This window comes from Dryobates pubescens, chromosome 12, assembly GCF_014839835.1.
Source record: "Dryobates pubescens isolate bDryPub1 chromosome 12, bDryPub1.pri, whole genome shotgun sequence".
Taxonomy (NCBI): domain Eukaryota; kingdom Metazoa; phylum Chordata; class Aves; order Piciformes; family Picidae; genus Dryobates; species Dryobates pubescens.
In genome coordinates, this window is record NC_071623.1 from 11,075,463 (window position 1) to 11,094,212 (window position 18,750).

At 41.1% G+C, this 18,750-nt stretch overlaps 1 protein-coding gene across 14 annotated transcripts in view; it reads right to left on the minus strand.

The window, feature by feature from the left end:
* Positions 1-18,750, minus strand: part of DMD (dystrophin) — a 1,125,431-nt gene that overhangs the window by 72,423 nt on the left and 1,034,258 nt on the right. For all 14 annotated transcript variants that reach the window (XM_054165808.1, XM_054165807.1, XM_054165806.1 and 11 more), the window contains one exon: positions 12,665-12,726. In XM_054165808.1, coding sequence (XP_054021783.1) covers positions 12,665-12,726 — 62 coding nt within the window. The remainder of the gene's footprint in view (positions 1-12,664; positions 12,727-18,750) is intronic.

The window sequence follows — 18,750 nt, forward strand, 5'->3', positions numbered from 1 at the left end:
AAGTTATCAGCTTTACCCTTTAGAAATAAGCAGACTGACAAATAGGTTGTTAAGTTGAATGAGAAGATTACACTCGTTGGCTAAAAGGAGAGGGGGAAAAAAAGGAGAGTTAGAAACTCTTTACTAAGCAAAAGCTTTCAAACCCTGACAATCATCCAAAAGAAAAAGTCCTCAAATGTTACTTCCTTTCTTTCAAAGGCATAGCACCCAAGAGCACTTGAAAGGACAACATCAGTAACTGCAGCAGTGTTGTCTGAAAATACTGCAGCCTTTCACACCGCAGGCACTGTGAGAGAGATAAGAACCTGAAATTCCTCCTTGCCTGCCCGATGCACCAGCCAGGCTCTCTACAGGCAGTCCCAAGAGAAGAGTTCTGCTCAGGAAAACACAGGTGACTCTCAGCTACTGCTAAAAAAAGAAAACTTAAAAAAAACAAAACAATGAAACTTTTGTGCTTTCCACCTAAGCAGATCTCAGCCACGTCCTGAAATGGAGAGAAGCCAACTCATCCAGCCAGGTGAGCTTCCAAGTTCCCACCTCTGAAATGGTGGGGACTGCTGGGCTGGGGCAGCACAATGGGGAATGGTACCCAGGTAAGATGATGTGAAATGGTGCAATTTTTGCTAAAGTCTTTCTTCTCATACAGTTGAAAAAATAAGGACATCATCACAAGTCCCCATGAACAGTTTAACCATGGCTTGTAAACCTTGAGGGACATTACAGAGACAAGGCAGGCTACACACCAAACCACTCACACCAGAACAGAGAAGCCTCTCGGTGCGTGGGAGGCCTAGTACTGGCTACAGGAACATTGTTTCTCACTGAATTGTGGTGATGTCCAAAGAAAGGTACAGCAACTGGTCTGTAGTCTAAGTAGTGAACATGGCAAAACTCAAATGAGTTGTCCTGGACCAAAACTGTCAAGGATATTGCATTTGCATCTTTCCCTTCTGTGAAACCAGACTGAGGAAGATGCACTTACTCTGATTTTGTCCCTGACTTCACTGAGGGTAGCCTTGGGCAAGCCCTCTTTACAGAGAGAATGAAGATGAAATTCACTGAAATTGAGGCTCAAACTATTGTGTCTGAATTACTGCCATCAGTACCAGTACACTGCCCGATTCATCATTTACAACTAGACTTGGCACTGCGGTGCAGATACACCACTCAAATCAAACTCAGGATAAAGAAGTCAGTGTGCAAATCTGGCAAAGGGTTTTGTTTAGTTGAACAGATCAGCTGTAGATACCAAAGCTAACCACGTGTAGCTTGAAACTGGTACCTCCAAAGAGAACCAGGGTAAGCAATTCTGTGAACTAGTGCTGTTTCCCAAGCGTCACTACCAGAACCTCCCAGGTATGCTACATGGCAGTGGAACTGCGGAGTAGACAACTCTGTATGCGACAGCATGGTCACCCCCAGTGCTGAGAAGCCAGGCTGCTGCTGGCATGCTTTTGGCCCTGTCACATACCCAGCTAATTCCTGGGCACAGAGACTCCTGGGCAGTCTGGGGACCATTCCCAACAGATCAGTTGGCATCTTGTAATTTAAGGAGTTTCTAGCACAGAAATGGACTGTTAGTGCTGGCCAGTTTCAGCTCCCGGCAACACTGCTGAATGTGTTTAAATTACTTGATGAAACCCATGGGGCCTAAGGAGTTAATGATGGGAAAGCATTTGGAAAATGTAAACTACTCTGTAAATACAGAAAGAAGGCTTAAAAAACCAAACATATACTGGCTCAGAAAAAAAAAAGAAAGAAAAAAGGTCTGTTTAGCCCAATAAGCTACCTCCAAGTCTGGCAGACTTTGAGAGAAAGAATATGATGAAAAACAAGCCAAATATAAAGCAGTTCCTTGCTGGCATATGCACTAAGGTGCTATAAAGTTGTTTGCAATGTGGAAGCTTGAGTGTAACTACCCCAATATGATTCACAGTGCTGTACAGACATAGGTAGCAGGGGGAATATAGTCTCAATTACATTAATTTTAATTAAGTTGTTCTGAATGAGTAATTTGAGGTTTGATAACTCAGTAGTTTTGTATACCTTAATAAAAGCTTTGGAATGTTTCTAAAATACATCTTACAGCAGAAGAGAAAGTTTCAGCTTTGGATATAATATCTTTTTCTTTGCAAAGTTCCATACACCTTTTTAACAGACAGTTCTCCTGTGTATTCTTTCTGCCAGATCCCTCTCTCTCACAATCATCCCAACAGGTCCACAAGCCTTAATGTGGTGTGGGACACAGTGAGCAATTTAATTTGTCTTGAAGGGAAATAAACAAAACAGCCTCACACAAACACACTGTGACTGAAGTCACACTTTGTACCCTTGCTGTAAATCTGCACTTGTGTTCTGGAAAAAGAATAAACATCAGATTATGGCAAGCATTTGATAAAATGAAGAAGCCTTCCTCAAATTTTCCCTGAATATTATGAAGGAAAATAAAAGCTTTTCTACATTTAAAGAAATATTAGGAAATATATATTCATTTCAGGCTTTGATCAGGGCTTGACAGCAGCCCTGAACAACAGGACTTGGGGATGCTCGTGGATGAGATGAGAAGCTCAACTTGAGCCACCAGTGTGAACTTGCAGCCCAGAAAGCCAATCACATCCTGGGCTGCGTCAAGAGAAGCATAGCCAGCAGGTCAAGGGAGGTGATTTTCCCCATCTACTCCACTCTGGTGAGACCCCACCTAAAGTACTGCATCCAGTTCTGGAGCCCCTATTACAGGAAGGATCTGGAGGTGCTGGAGCATGTCTAGAGAAGGGCCACGAGGATGATTAGAAGGCTGAAGCACCTCTCCTATGAGGACAGACTGAGGGAGTTGGGGCTGTTCAGTCTGGAGAAAAGGTTCCAAGGAGGCATTTTCGTGGTCTTCCAGTATCTGAAGGGGGCCTAAAAGAAAGCTGGGGAGGGACTTTTTAGGGTGTCAGGTTATGGGACTAGGGGGAATTGCAAAAAAAATAGAAATGGGTAGATTCAGATTGGATGTTAGGGAGAAGTTCTTCCCCATGAGGGTGGTGAGACCCTGGAACAGGTTGCCCAGGGAGGTGGTAGAAGCCTCATCCCTGGAGCTTTTTAAGGTCAGGCTGGATGTGGCTCTGAGCAACCTGATGTAGTGTAAGGTGTCCCTGCCCATTGCAAGGGGTTTGGTACTAGATGATCCCTGAGGTTCCTTCCAGCCCTATCAATTCTGTGATTCTATGATCATTAAAACACTTAATCCTGAGAGTGCTGTAGTTCACAGCTATTTTCCTGCACATGTAATACACGCTGAACTTGTTATCACTTAATGACACTGCTGCAAAGAAGCATCTGTTGTAAATGATCAACAGCAATGTCAAGAGCTAGTTTTGGAGCCCTAATCTCAGGTTTTGGGAAAGCAGCAGCAATGTCACCTTTTGGCCCGATGACTGAGGCCAAGTGTAGGCACTGAATGCTTCCACTCCCATCTTAATTGTTATCAGTATTAATCCATGCCAGTTTACTGTCCCTGTGTCACCTGGCTCACCTCCTGTCTTTCTTATGCCACCACCTCCATGCTCCTGATGGACAGCTATCTTACCAGGTAGTGACAGTCATTCAAGGTCACTGGATCTTAATGATCTGGGGTTTTTTCCCTCCCCACTCCTACAAAATTGTCAGTGGTGTCTTTCCTTCCTCAGAGCTACTGCTGGAATAAATGGGTTGCTCTGTGGAGCAACAAGGGGAGCCCAGGTCTCCTAACCGAGTTCAAAACATTTCCCTTGCTTTTTTTCAGAAGAGAGACACAGAATAAGAGCTTGTGTGAGTGGTCACTGAGCTCAGAAGTGTTGGAGGTTAACATCACCATTAACAACGTGGGAGGAGACTTAAAGTGAGGCAGCAAAAGGCACTGCCTGGCTACAAGCCAGCTGCTGTTGCTGGGAATATGTGGAGGAGGGAGGATGCAGCAGCAATCTTCCCAGGGCCTATGGAAACATCAGTAATTCCTCTTTCCCTGTTCTGTGTTTTTTGGGGTTTTTTTTGTTTGTTTGTGTTTCCCTTTCCCGGGGCCTGGGAGAATGCTATCTTCACTCCCAAAGGGCTCACTAAAAGAGTCAGCATCCACTAATTCTTGACTCTAGAGCTTTTATCATCTTCAGACAGGTCAGAGAGCTCAGTGTACTACACAAGCTTTCCACCAGCCATTTCCTCCCACTCCCAGAAAGTATGTTCTGTCTCATCAACCAAATGAGAGGTCAGAGGGCTAAAAAGCCCTTCAAATATGTGAAACTTCTGCAGGTCACCTAATGATGCTCCCAGGCTTCATGGCTCAGAGGGTAATTTTCAAGCTGTGAATAAAAAATGTAAATGCTAGAAAGCATAATCTGTTTATGGTCTCAAAGAACAGTGTGGTGGAAGAGGTCACCTGGACCCTGCAAAGGACAGGCTGAGGAAAGGATGACAGAGGAGTATGTGGTAACACTCATGTTTACATCCCAGAGCAAAGACAATTTATAGTTGTCCCATCACTCAGCCATGAAGGCTGTTCAAGGGAATAAAATTATTCCAGGGGAGAGGATTTAAGATTATATTGCAGAAGATCCGTAAAACAGAAGAGGTGCTTACAGCTGATGCCTTCCAACAAACAATTCCAACCAACACAGCAGCAAGACCCCTCCACAGTCTTCCTAAGCTTCTGCTGCAGCCCTCCCACTGTTGTGGTAAAAAGAGTTTAAGGTGCTAAAGTGTCAGCATCTCAGAAACTATCTCCTTTCATTGCTGCCTTCTTCTCATTACAGACATGACAACACCTCCCTTTGCTTCATGGAAACTAATGCAGTAGGAAGAAAGATATTTAGAGAAGTGATTTCCTCCACATCCATCATGTGCCTGCAACTTATAAGTATCTTCATATTCTTATGTTCATTCATATTAATACAAACAACATGGAACAAAAACTACTGCTCTTATTACACAAGCAGCTTTAATGAAGAGGCCTTCAGACTGCTGACAGGAATAACTCAAATCAGAACAACTATGGCAAGATGATCCAATAATTAAATCCTAACCTTTTCAGCATGTTGAGAGATCTCAAAACATAAGGGCTATGTCCTTCCTTCAAAACAGCTAAGACAGCTTCATCAACACATTTTGCAATGTTGTGCTTCTCCAGTATTGTAAAACCAGCTGTGATTACACATAGCAGATCCTTCTGCCAGTGAAGAATCATATGAAAAAAACCCCTCAAACCTCTCATAGGACAAAGTGGTCAGTGATTTATTACAAATCTGAAAGACCTGATGGCGTGTGCCACTGAATCCTGATGCAGCACCAACAAATAACAACTTGTAGGTTTATTTTTATTAAAAAAATCCTTCCATGTTAAAATCCAAGTTTTACATTAGGATATTAAGAGGAAAAACACATCCTTAGATCCTTGAGTCTTACTTAGGAAGAAATTCTACACAGAGAGAGTGATTGCCCATTGGAATGTGCTGCCCGGGGAGGTGGTGGAGTCACCATCACTGGAGGTGTTTAGCAGGAGACTTGATAGAGTCCTTGGTTGCATGGTTTAGTTGATTAGATGGTGTTGGATGATAGGTTGGACGCGATGACCTTGAAGGTCTCTTCCAACCTGGTCTATTCTATTCTATTCTATTCTATTCTAGGTAAGCAACTAAAAACAAACAAACAAACTAGAGAAGAGTAAATTTATATTGAATGTTAGGAACAAGTTCTTTACTATGAGGGTAGTGGAACACTGGAATAGGTTGCCCAGGGAGGTGGTTCAGGCCCCATCCCTGAAGATACTCAAGGTGAGGCTTGACAAGGCTTTGGGCACCCCGATCTAGTGGAGAGTGCCCCTGCTTACTGCAGAAGGGGCAGGACTAGATGACTTTTGGGGACCCCTTCCAACCCATACCATTCTATGATTCTAAAAATAAAAACAACAGTGAGCTTTCAAAAAACATATTTAACAAGAGGTTTAGCATCCAGCATGGAGGGATATTTTGTTGTATTCTTATGTCGTCACATCTGTAATTCAGACAGCAGGTTTTAAGTAAAGTGTTGTAACTCAGCTGCTTCCCATGGTGGCTCTTAGACTATCCCTCTCTACAGTTGCTAAGGGTGCTGAATGACAGGGATGTTCCATCTAATGCGTTCTCCTCTACAGCACATAAGTGTTTAAAAGCTCCAGGATGGGCCATACTACCCTCTGTCAAAGGTTGTTCATGTAATTTGTGTGCCTCACACACAGTGCAATCTGAAGGCATCTCAGGTCCTATCTACCTGTAAACTACTTCGTATTTTGCAAGGGGTTAGTTGTTCATATTATTGTGAATATGATTACAATTGGGTTTTGATTAATGGCAACAAAACAGCCATTTCACTTGATTTTATGGACAGACATTTTCTTACTGTCTGGACACCACCCAAGTGAGAAAAGCAGTTTATGTGCTTCAGGTGAGAACTATCTTAAGAGTGTTGGCCAGTGAACAATTAAATTCTTTGGAAAAAAAAAGTTATATGTCATCAAGTCAAATATTCATCTTCACTTGATTAAGATATACAGAGTTTTAAGGTTTGGAGGTTTTGTGGGGGTTTTTGATTGTTTTTTTTAATGTTGGGTTTTTTGGGGGGATTAGTTGGTGTTGTTTGAGGGGTTTTTTTGGGGGGGGTAGGTTTGGTTTTGGTTGGTTTGGGTTTGTTTTTATTTTACTGTCTTTTTTTTTTAAAGGAAGAAACCACGAACCTACAGTGACATATCTCATAATCTGAAAGTCTTACTCAACCACAGCTTGTGAAATGCTCATATAGCTGTTCATAAAGATACTATCTGCAGTGGACAAACAGGGGAATTACATGTCACTGTTGTCTCTGACAATGCCTACCTAACAGAGGTTAAATAACTGTTTACTTTACAATCCTGAATAGACCAAATTCCACTAACTGCCACCAAACTTTCATGTTTCATCAGACATTTAGAACACTCTGACTCTTCAAGAAGCTTCAGCTCACATTAGTTCAATACAGCTGCAATTCCCTGGCTAGCTTATAAGAATGCTGAGTTTCTTCTTCTGCCCAAGCCTTGTATATAAATCTTTCATTGATGCCCCACAGTGACACATATTGCCTCTTTAGGAACTGTAATTTCAAAATGCAAATGAGACAAATGCACAAAGGGAAGAAATTAATCAAGTAACATGGTTTAATATCAGCCCAGTCTCAGCCATTGACTCTATTATAATTAATGCTATCATCTACATTGCCTTGAGAATAAATAACAATAAACAGTGTTTTTATACATACAGATAGACAGCTTAACCACTCTAATTGAAGCAATATGGCACGCTGTACTAACCCTGTCCCCCTGACTAAACCAGCTGATAGTCTCTCTGCAAATTACTTTGTGGGAGGTACCCAGGGCACCAAAATGCTGCTGATTGCACCTAGACCAAGCGGATGAACACCACAGCATATCCCAGCACCCCAATAACTACACCAACTGACATGACCTTGGGGATTTTAGCTTCAGCATGTAATGGCTTCTATTCAGCCTGCAAACCCAGAAGTGTAAGATGGCTCTGATGTACACCTTAGTTCCACCCCATGATGGGGTTGGAATGTGAGCAGAACCTTATTAAATACATGGTTTAGTAGTTTGCCATAAAAACTCTTATGGCAGAGAGGGGCAGTTTGAGCTCTTCAGGTAGCATTTCAGAAGGACAAATTGAATTACACAAACTAAAAAGGGGTAATATTTATCTACCTTAGTCATTCAGAGCTGGAAGCTCACCTTGCTGCACAAGAGCAGCCAGCCACAAGATCAATACAGCAGCTACTGCTGAAAGCCTAGTGGAGCTCAGAGGTATTTTCCAGCGTTCTCCCACCTTGTGTTAAGCAATGCTGACATTTCTTCTGTGTACTCCACAGAGAGCTGTCCCCCATCCCTTCAAATTAAATGGAAAGCTGTCACCAGTGCACTGCAGTCTGCAAGGGTAAGGGTGTTTTTCATCCTCTCATCTTGCCTTGGTGAATTAGGAGAGATAAACAGATGCACACGGCAACATTTCTGACTGCACCCTGCTACTGCAATTACTGTTCATGGTGACACTAATGCACCTTGAGGAGGCTTGTAGTGACATTACACAGGAAGGCTGGAGGAGAGAGACACTAACAGCATAGCATGACAAGCCAGGTTCTCCTGGGCTCAGCATAGCATGACAGGCCAAGTTCTCCTGGGCTATCATTGCAAGGTTAGTCATTTCCAGCTTAAAGGCAAAGTACTATCATTCTGAGCTAAGCTTACTAGCTTCAAATGTTCACTCTCAGGAGATCATCTGAAAAAAAAAATTAAACAAACCCAGACCACTGCTCTTTCCATCTCTTTCTTCACCCATGAGACCTTGAACTCTCCGGGACAATGAAATAAAACAAATTCTCATTTCAGTGACGCCCTGGAGCTACTATGAAGGACAAGAAAATTCGTAAAGGGGGGGTTGTAGAAGGGTGTAAAAGAAAGCAGACCTGCTTCAGGGGAACTGCTTTTGGAAAGAAAAGTAGCTGGAGCAGTTCTCAGTACTTTGAAGACTTTTAGAGGGAAGTTAGAAGAAACTGGGAGCGGTTCATAAGGGTGTAAATACAAACCAGGGGGTGTCTGTCAGGCTTTGAACCTTCGAGACTCACACATCACTGATTTTTACTACTTTTCATATTTCAGCCTTTATTTTTTAGTTATGTTCTTAGTTTATATAATTTCTTCTTAATTAATTGACACCAACATCTACTGGATACACCTGACCTAATGCAGATGTCCCTGCTCACTGCAGGGGGGTTGGACTAGATGACCTTTGGAGGACCCAAACCATTCTATGATTGTTGCAGCTATCTGCTGTCATTTTGATTTGAGCATTATGCAACAATTAAGTCACTTGATACTAACAGCTTATTATGTGACTTTAAGAAGCCATAACTTTATTAAATAAAGACTGAAAATTGCCCAACTTGAGTCAGGAGTGGATAATTCATTAAAACTGATAAAAATGTTATGTTGTTTAAATAAGAATGAAAAACAGCCATGAACAAGAATTTTAATATCTTAAAATTAAATCTGTTTTTAAAAAATCAAACATTTTGTAGTTAATCATAGCATCTTTATAAACAGCCATATTTCTGTGTTTCTGCAAATGAGCTGAAAGAAAATTTGAGAATAGTTCCTTTATGAGCAGCTTGTTGTAGAATTTATTTCTATTGGTTCTTTCTGCATCCTCTGATGCAGTCCCTATGGAAGACAGGATAGATCACTTCCTGGACCATTTGCTAAGGTGCAAAACTGTACACAGTACATTCCAATCTTCTTTTACTAGTACCAAATAATGTTCCTAAGAAGTTTAGCTTCATCTGTATAAATAGAATCACAGAATCACACACAGAATTAACCAGAGATCACCAAGAGATCACCAAATCCAACCTATCATGCAACATCATCTAATCAACTAAACCATGGTACTAAGTGCCTCACGTTTTTTTAACACCCTCAGGGATTGTGACTCCACCACTTCCCTGGGCAGCAAATCACTCTTTCTGTGAAGAATTTCTTCCTAACATCCAGCCCTAACCTCCCCTGGCACAGCTTGAGACTGTGTCCTCTTGCTCTGTTGCTGGTTGCCTGGGAGAAGAGACCAACCTCCACCTAGCTACAACCTCTTTTCAGGTAGTTGTAGAGAGCAATAAGGTCTCCCCTGAGCCTCCTCTTCTCCAGGCTAAACAACCCCAGCTCCCTCAGCCTTTCATCATAAAGCTTGTGCTCCAGACCCCTCACCAGTCTTGCTGTCCTTCTCTACACACTATCAAGCATCTTATCATCTCTCTAAAGACAGAAAGCTGAGGTCAGTAAGCTGCAAACTTTGAATTAATCTCTTTTTAATTAAAAAAAAACCCAAACCACAAAAACCTACAATTGGCAGGTACGTGAATTGGATATGTGAAGAATAAAACTTATCTTACTCTGGGATTTTTTGCTTTAACAGAAGTTTCTCTTGTGTGTCAAAGACACAGGCAGGTGAGGAGCATTACCTTGTGCCAGGCTGCATCTTCCTCCTTCACTTAATGTAATTTGTAAGAATTTAAATTAGACATAAAGTTCCCTTCAGAAATTATGATATACTGGTGCCAATTAAAGTGGGGCCAATTTACAGAAAGGCAGCACATCAGTCAGTACCTGGGATGTATAGAGAGAGACATCACATAGCTCAATTATTCCCTACAGGCTAAGTGTAGGAGCTGGAAAATGAGAACTCTTGACAGCATTGATGTGGTCTCCCTGGTTTTGAATTTACCTGGCTTGCAGAATTCACACTTTCCACCAAATTTTAAGAACACACACATCCTAAGCTCTTTTATTACCTTCTTCACACGAATGAGAAGCAAAATTTGGATCCTAATGTGGGAAAAATAGGAAGAGCTAATGAGTATGCACTATAAAAATGAACTTTCATAATATCTTCTCAGATAAAATATTACTGAACAGCCTGAAAAGACTTCAAACATCCCATTATTACCGTTTTGACCCGAGGCAAAGCAAAGCACTGCAAATACATCAAGGGCTCTCTTCAAGACTAAACGGGTTATGCTTGCATTATGCAGTTTGTATGAGTTAGGCAATGATGAATACACCCAATTCAAAAATAAAATAAATTGGTAGCTTATTCAGTAGCACTTCTATCAAAGCCTCACCCCATGGGGCAGCGTACAAAGAACCACCTTGTCTAATCTGTTTTGTACACATGTATGACTATCTAAGTTTACTAATAAAAATGCACATTACACATCTTTTGCTAAAACCAGAGTTGCATCATTTTAATGAGCATTTGGTCTCAGCCTCAAAGGAGATAAAACTAGGCAGAAAAAGAACTGCCCGTTGGGATACTCCTCGCTCCTGAAAAGGCAGCAGCAGGGTTTTGTAAGAAAAGGAAACAAAATCTGCCTAAACATACTCCCTCTTTATGCAGCAAGAAATAAGGGTATCTTAAACTCTTGACATTTGGATGATACCCATGGTGATGAAACTCAGTTAAATTAAATACAAAATGATTTCAACAATCACACAACTTTTGAACTGTGGATGTGAACACATCAGAAGAGGCTTTCCTTCCTTATATATATAATTATCTCTTCACTTCCTGATATTCAGAGGAGTACTCTATCTGAAACAAGGAAACACCAGAAGAAAAGCAGCTGCAACAGGATTTTAGATCTGACCAACAACAGTATCAGAAATATCATTCAATCTCTGGATCAAAGGCGGTCATGGAGTCAGAGTGTGGTTCAATTAACAGGGAACTGTTTGAAGATCTACCTGCATTAAAGGGATGTCTGCATTTGCAATTACTACCTGTCCTGAATCTCTTAAACCACTCACTTTAGGAGTAGAAAGATATAGGAGACAAACAGGGTAATACATTATAATTAAATGGCAAGTCAATACTTGTCTGCTTTTGCATTTGGTTAGTCTGAACTTACACATCTTCTATCCTTTTTCAATACACAGAGCTGTACTCTGGTTAATTTTTAAACAAATTGCTGCCACACTGCTAATTCTGTAAGGAAAAAAAAATATCTTCATGTTTCATTCTGTTTCATCATATCACTTTTCTAAAATATTCTTGGTATGCCTTTAACTGCAGAGCACCACAGAGATACCTGAGTTAGCTTGAAATAGATTAAGATGGCATAATTAGACTGTTTTCAGCAGCTAAAGGAGAGTTTAGCAGGAGATAATTTAAGCTATTTTTCACCATGGTAAATAAGCCTACACTGGTTGCTAGATTTGACTGCTCTAGTGCTCAAGCTGGCTCATTTAAAGCTGGTTTATGTACGTGTGCTGTACAGACATAACCTCCTTTATGAATGCAGCATATTCACTGATATCTCTTTTAGAGAAATAGCTTAATTTTTATTATACCCTCTATTATTTATTAACAGAACCATTAAAAGCAAAGAGTTAGCTATTAAATGGCCTGCCAAGCAGCCTATGCTAGAGCACGGATTGACCTATTTTATCTTAGAGATGTGCTTCTGTTAATAAAATCCAAAGCTGTTAAAAAATAAAATAAAATAAAAAAACCTTCACCAGAGAGGCACATCTGAAGTCATAATAAGCATGCAATTTGGGTATTCAAAATGACATCATGACAGCTGCCATGCCTTCGAAGTATTGAAAGTGCTTTAAAAATAAAGCAGTGGTAACGCAGTCTGGCAAATTGCTTCAATTGGCTTCCTACCATCCAAAAGTCAACATTAACAGCAGCTTGGTTTGATTTTTCATCTGCCTTTTGTATAGTAGATTAGACAGTGAAAAGATCCAGGATTTTTTTTTTTTTTCCATTTCTGTCCCAGTCTTTCAGTAAGAGCTTGCAACAATGCACCCAAATTACTTCGTAAACCCAGCACATTTCAAATGTGCTAAAGGAAATGTTATTTTTTCCACTGCATGTTTGAGATGTGTTATCATATCTCAAATATTTCCCTTCCAGAAAACTTTAACCTTGATAGAAGCACTGCCTCTCCCTTTCAATTTGTTTTGGGTTTTTACTACTTTTGGAAATCTTTTCCTTAAGAATTAATGATTGGGAAAAAAAACCCAAAAACAAAACCACAAGACCAAAAACAAAACCCCAAACTGGTGTCTTACCTAAAGACTGGTAAAGCTCAGTCATCTTGGGATGATCCCAGCAGGTCGTTTGCGTCTCATGGCTGCAATACAAAACATGAAAGTTAGCAAAGCAAAATTGCTAGAGAACAAGTGATCCAGGTTGCACATCAGAGCACTGTGCCAGACCAACGCCCACAGCCTGAGCTGTCCTGGCAGGGGCTCTCAGCAGTGGCAGTATTGTCTTCTTGAACATGAGACATTAACTTGGAGGACTTTATTCAGGCGTGGACTCAAGAAACAAAATTAAAAGCTAATATTAAAAAGAAAGCAAGCATTCATATATATCATAATGTTTTGAGGCATTTGTAAGCATGCCCATCAACTCATTGCTTTGTGCAGATCCTTCTCCAGTTCCCCCAGACTTGAGCAGAGACATTTACAAGGGCTTAGTTCTTAAAGTGTTTATGGGAACTTCCTTTTGGTCCACACATCTGCACTACAATCCCCACGCAACAGCCCACTGACCCACCATCGGCTAACACCAGTTTTCAGGTCACACTGTTGTACCCCCCACATTGATGGTTTCTTTCAGCACAGACTATTGCAGATTCTTTTGTTCCCTGAGACACTCAGTCTCTTTCCCCTGCCCTGGAGGTCCCCATGTAGTGTCAGGCAGCAGAGCTGTTGGGAAGCCAGGGATAAGCTAAAGCAGGGTTATGAAACGCTGCAGTATGACTAGAATGTAAATTGGACAGCCTCTGCATTGAGGCTAGCAGCCTTCAGCTTTGCAACACAACATGGTGCCAAAAGACATGCAGTGTGAGAAAGCCAACAAAATGAAGTGCTAGAGGGTGTAGTAACAACTCATGGCTCCTAAGGTTACATGTGTTACAAATGTTTTAAATGACAGCATAGCTTAACATGATCATGTTTCCATTAAAGCATAAAACTCGAAAGAGAATTCTCCTTATCCATCCTGTAGCAAATAAATTCCTGTTCATAAAGAATTCAGTGACACTAAAAGACAACCATGTATATTCATCAAAAATAACTCTGGAAAGCCTATGTTGCTAGCAGTGCAATCACATTTGCAATGTCTGTACTTAAAAAGCAGACATCCTGCTTCTAACTTGCACACATCATTCAGGAGGAAATATGCAGGAGAGGAGGCCGAGATCCACAGTGCTGTGGAGCTCTTGAAGCACACACCTCCCAGGTGCAAGAGCTCAAACCTCAGCCCAGCCAGCGGGTTGAATGCACCCATACACCTAATAGAGCACTGGAAGACTGATACAAGACATTGCTCCAGAGAACAAATGGTTCTTGAATTCTCTTTTTGAGACAATGATCTTCCCAAGTATACTTTTACCCTTTCTAGGCTAAGAAGGGCTAAAATTTTCAATGAATCATTTCAACACCACTCCTACTCGAGGGAAAAAAATAATTTTAAAAAAAGTGATATGTTTTCTTAGTAAGATTTAATTTTGGTCTTAAAAGACAAGCTACTTATTTCATCCATGTGAATACTTTACTGTTCCAGTAACCTCTATATATTCAGTAGCTTACTATATATATTTCCAGATTTTGCTCTCTAACTGAAAGAATTAAAGGCACCAAAAGCACTAAGCATAAGGAAAAAAATGCTGCCATAACACTGCCCTAGTTGAGAACTGCCTTTTAAACAAGCCCTGTCTCATCAACCTCAGCATCCCCTCCCCTTCCTAATTCCTGTGGTGGCTGAAGGCAGTGAAAGGAGGAGGAGGACACCAGAAGAGCAAAAGCAGTCTTGTTCTTTGCTCTGGTAAAACATGAGTCCTGCAAAGGGAGGTGGCTGTAATCACAGTCATAAATCTCAGCTTGCTCTGGGTTTTTTTGTTCTAATGCAGAAACTGGGCAGCTTCAAGTGAAAACCTGCGGAACGGAGAAACCCGCACCTGAGCTCCTGCATTTCCTACCACACTCAGTATGGGCAAGTTCTGCAGAGAGAATCTTACACCAGTAGGTTTTACCATACCCAGGCACAAAGTGCATTTTTTAAGAAAACCAGAAATAATTTAATTTACACATTGAGTCCCTAAAAACTTGCCCACCTGAAGCCCCTGCTTATACAACAGCAGCCCAAAGTAAAATAGAAAGGGAGTGTACTCTTTGCAGAAGAACCCTGTAGTCAGAGATGGTACAATTCAGGTGTACAGATGGTACGATTCAGCAGACCTAGATGGACATTCAAGCCCTCGGAGCTGGGACTACAGTTTGTTGGCACCCAGTGTCAGCCCCAGATCAATAGATTCCCGTGCATGAGCCTGGCCATCCTGGCTGGCTTCAACACAGGCAGGTAGCCCCAGAAATATGGGATATTTGAATTACAACTTGGTTTGCATGCCAAGTCATACAGTAAAAATGAGATAAAGAACTCGTGCAGTTACAAGAAACCTCTGAAAATAAATCTGCCTGAGTTTCTCTATGAAATTAGTTAGGTAGCCCCAGGTTTTTTTCCTGTGGATAAACTTCAGACTCTACAGCTGTTAACCTGGTAGCCTTCAAAGGCACCAATTCCCCGTTACAGTGTTTTAAAACCGTGAGTTATCTGGCAAAGGTGTATCTGACTATGAAGTTCTATGCCTGTGTTGGATAGAAGAACAAAAGGATCATCTCAGATGTGGAAAACTACTATGGTTAATCACTAGTTGACATTACATGGATGAGTAATTTATGCATTTTTCATTTTTTTATGGTAAGACCTAACCATGTATGGGTGAATTTAGCACGTATGGTTTAAGCTTATGGCATTTGCTAATCTTCCTGAAAACACAAACCAGAATTTTCTAAGAGCTTGTTAACAAAATTTCCATTGCCAAAGAAACATTGGATTCCTACTCTTTTCAGGTATTTTTAATAGGAGTATCCCCAAACCACTACTCTGTTTGCTCTTCTTTCATGGGTGACCTGATCTAGTTGAGTATGTCCCTGCTCACTGCAGTGGGGTTGGACTAGATGACCTTTAGAGGTCCTTTCCAACGTTGGTGATTCTATGATTCTACTAGATTTATTCCCTTGAAGATGTAGTTTGTAAGGAATTATTTATTTGCTTATCTGCATGTGACAAAGACCCATTTTGCAGGGCAGGTACATCTTCCCCCTTCTTCCCACCTTTGCTTCATTCATAAATGTAGTTGGAACTTAGAGGAAATACCCCTTTCTTAGGCTACAAAAGTCATGTCAGTAAAGACCCTAACTCTGCCCCCTGCCACCTTCCCAGCACTGGCTACCCATGGGGCAGCAGCAGGCTGGTACAGTCACTCTCAGCATTCAGCAGAGATCACTCAAGCCTGTACATTATACCAGACCCAGCAACAGACTGGTGAGCCATCAGCACACCTCTGTGCTTTTGCAAAAAATAAAGTTTTTAAGGGGACTGAACGTTGGGTTGGTGTGATTTCTGTAGAGGTTGAATGCTGGTACTGAGGCAGGACAGATTTTGCTGGTACTTTACATGCAGAACACAAGAAGGCTGCAGCTATTTCACTCCAGCTAAAAGGCGTTTGCCTCTCAACTGAACGTTTTCAGCTCAGGAAGTTATCAACAATTCTGCACACAAGAGCAGCTCCAGGAAAGGTTAGATTCCATCGAGGCTATTCTTCATAAGCCTCTTTGCCATTTTCAAAGGCCATTTAATTGTGAGCTTTGGGGTTGGACCAGTGGGGGAGGATTTGTGTGTATGGCCTCACTGTGAGCATGGTCTGAAGTGAAATGCCAGCTCAGCAGTTTCAGGCAGCCTCAACCACACTTGGGAATGCTGTAGCATCCTTAATAGATCTGCAGCAAAGCATTTGCCAGAGTTTCAAACTCCTGTGAACAAGGTCCTTTGCAGCTTACAAGTCAGAAAGACATGAGAAGTGTAGTGTAAGTTCTCTTGACTAGCAGCAGCTGAAGCAGAACAAGAATAGCTGCGCAAATAAGTATTCAAGATGCTTTTCCAAAGAACCACCAACATGAAAAGGCATCAATGCACACAACCAATAGGTTTCCAATATTACACATGAGGCTTACTCAGAGGATGTATTTTTCAATTTGGCTCTACATTTGGGTCAACTAGTAGCTTTTAAATCATCAATATTCTGCAACCACAACAACAAAAAGATGTATGTGGGATCACACAGAGTACTTTCATCTTTCTCACCTGACTTCAACTGCAAAGGTAGAAAGGAAATTAAAACCAGGCCTCAAAAAGGGTAGAGAAGCAATGGATAATGGTGACATCTAGGTGCTGGTGTGACTGGCACACTAAATACACTGATAATTCAGTGGGATGAAAGCATAGTCTTCACATAATACATCCTTTGGGAACTGCAGGACCACTTCATTAAAGGATAATTATATTATATTAGCAAGGATAATTTTTATGTGAGGAATTCTGTCACACTATGTCTGTGTGAACTCCTCTCCTCCTGCCAACAGCAGAGAGATTTGCCTCTCATTGCTGTTGGCAGAGCCAATAACACACAGGATTGAAAACCTGAAATCAAGAGATGATATCCTAACTGACACGCTAGCTGAATTGCAGTTCCCTTGTTATAACTTAATCAGTTTGGACAAAACACAGTTACTTTATCTTCCTTCCTTTGATATTATTCCAAGCAACACCAGCAGCAGAAATGGTGAAAAGCAGCGCTCCCCCTACCCAAATTCCTGCACAAATCCCGCCCCCCCCCAACATTCCTGCATAAGCCACACTGAAACATTTGCAAACCTTTTAGCTGTTTGTGATTGCACTCCCTCTCCACTCTCTCCACTCCCCCCCCTCTTTTTTTTTAATTTAAAAAATTATATAGGATTCAATCTCATGTGCTCAGCTCCAGAATCTAGAATTTTAGGTTGCAAGTGCAGTCCTTTTTAAACTCTCACATCTCTCTTCATTAGTCATTCCTGAGCCAGGCTTGCTGCACTTTGCCTCTCACCCTTCATTAGAATGTGGCACAAACCAGATCAGTGTGTGTGTAAATGTACATAGAACGAGAAATTTTATCAGGTAACAATAAATAAATAGCTACACAGACCCATACAAAAGCTGAAATTTAAGCAGCATTTCACAAAGCACTGTACTGATCCATTTTCAAACAACACAATTTACAATATGTCTCATCTTCTGGCTTTGGGATGAATAAAATGTTATTCAAACCACCTTAGGAGTGTTGTCAAAAAGCCAAAACAAATATGAGAGTTGTTTGGATTTTACTAAACTGACCTAAATGCAGTAAAAATTTTATGTACGAATACACTACCATTCATTTAAGTGAAAAATGTTGTCATCAATAGATGACAGTAAGAACATGGAAGACTTAATATTTGTCCTTTAACAGTGTTTCATTAATTCCTTAGATAAAACAAGTAACTGCTACGGAAAAGTATAAGAATTGTAGAAAGGTGACAGTCCTTTGTGCTTTCACAAAGGACTACTGTTTCCATCTGTAATCTAGAGACTACTGATCTGTGCAGAGATTATTTCTGTTTAAGCCAAGGATCACAGTCTTTTCAACAGGAATTTGACTTTAGCATGTTTTATTGGCTTTTGCAAGATTTATCAGGCTGCTGAAGGCTGCCACCGATACACATTAAAGTTTCTTGCCGATACCAAAAGTGAATAGTAGGAGAAGGGCAAATATCAAGTGCCAAGTACTGAATAGTAAGTCTTTTTTTCTCCCCTTGATGTTAAACATTTATTTTGTACGCTCTGTCACGGGCAAAGATTCCTGCTCAGTAGCTAAGGCTTGGTGAGTCTGCTCCCCCCACACCCCCCCAGCTGTTCCTCTCCACTGATCTATTTGCTTTTCAAAGCCAATCCTCTCCACTACTGCCAAAGCAATTTCACTGCAGGGTCTTGTCAAATCCAGGCTCAAACACAGATGGCCTCAAACAATTCCTTGGTGCTAAAAGGTCAAAGATCCTACACAGAACCACGTTTCTTGTTTCCTCAGCTCCGTGTGCATGCACCTGCAAAAACTACTTCTCAGCCCAACTTCATCTCAAGATGAAGACTGAGGATGCCGCTGATGTCACAGGCTGCAAGATGTTTTACAATAGCTCTTAAAAGACAATATGATGCATGGCATTAACAAGAAGTGTAG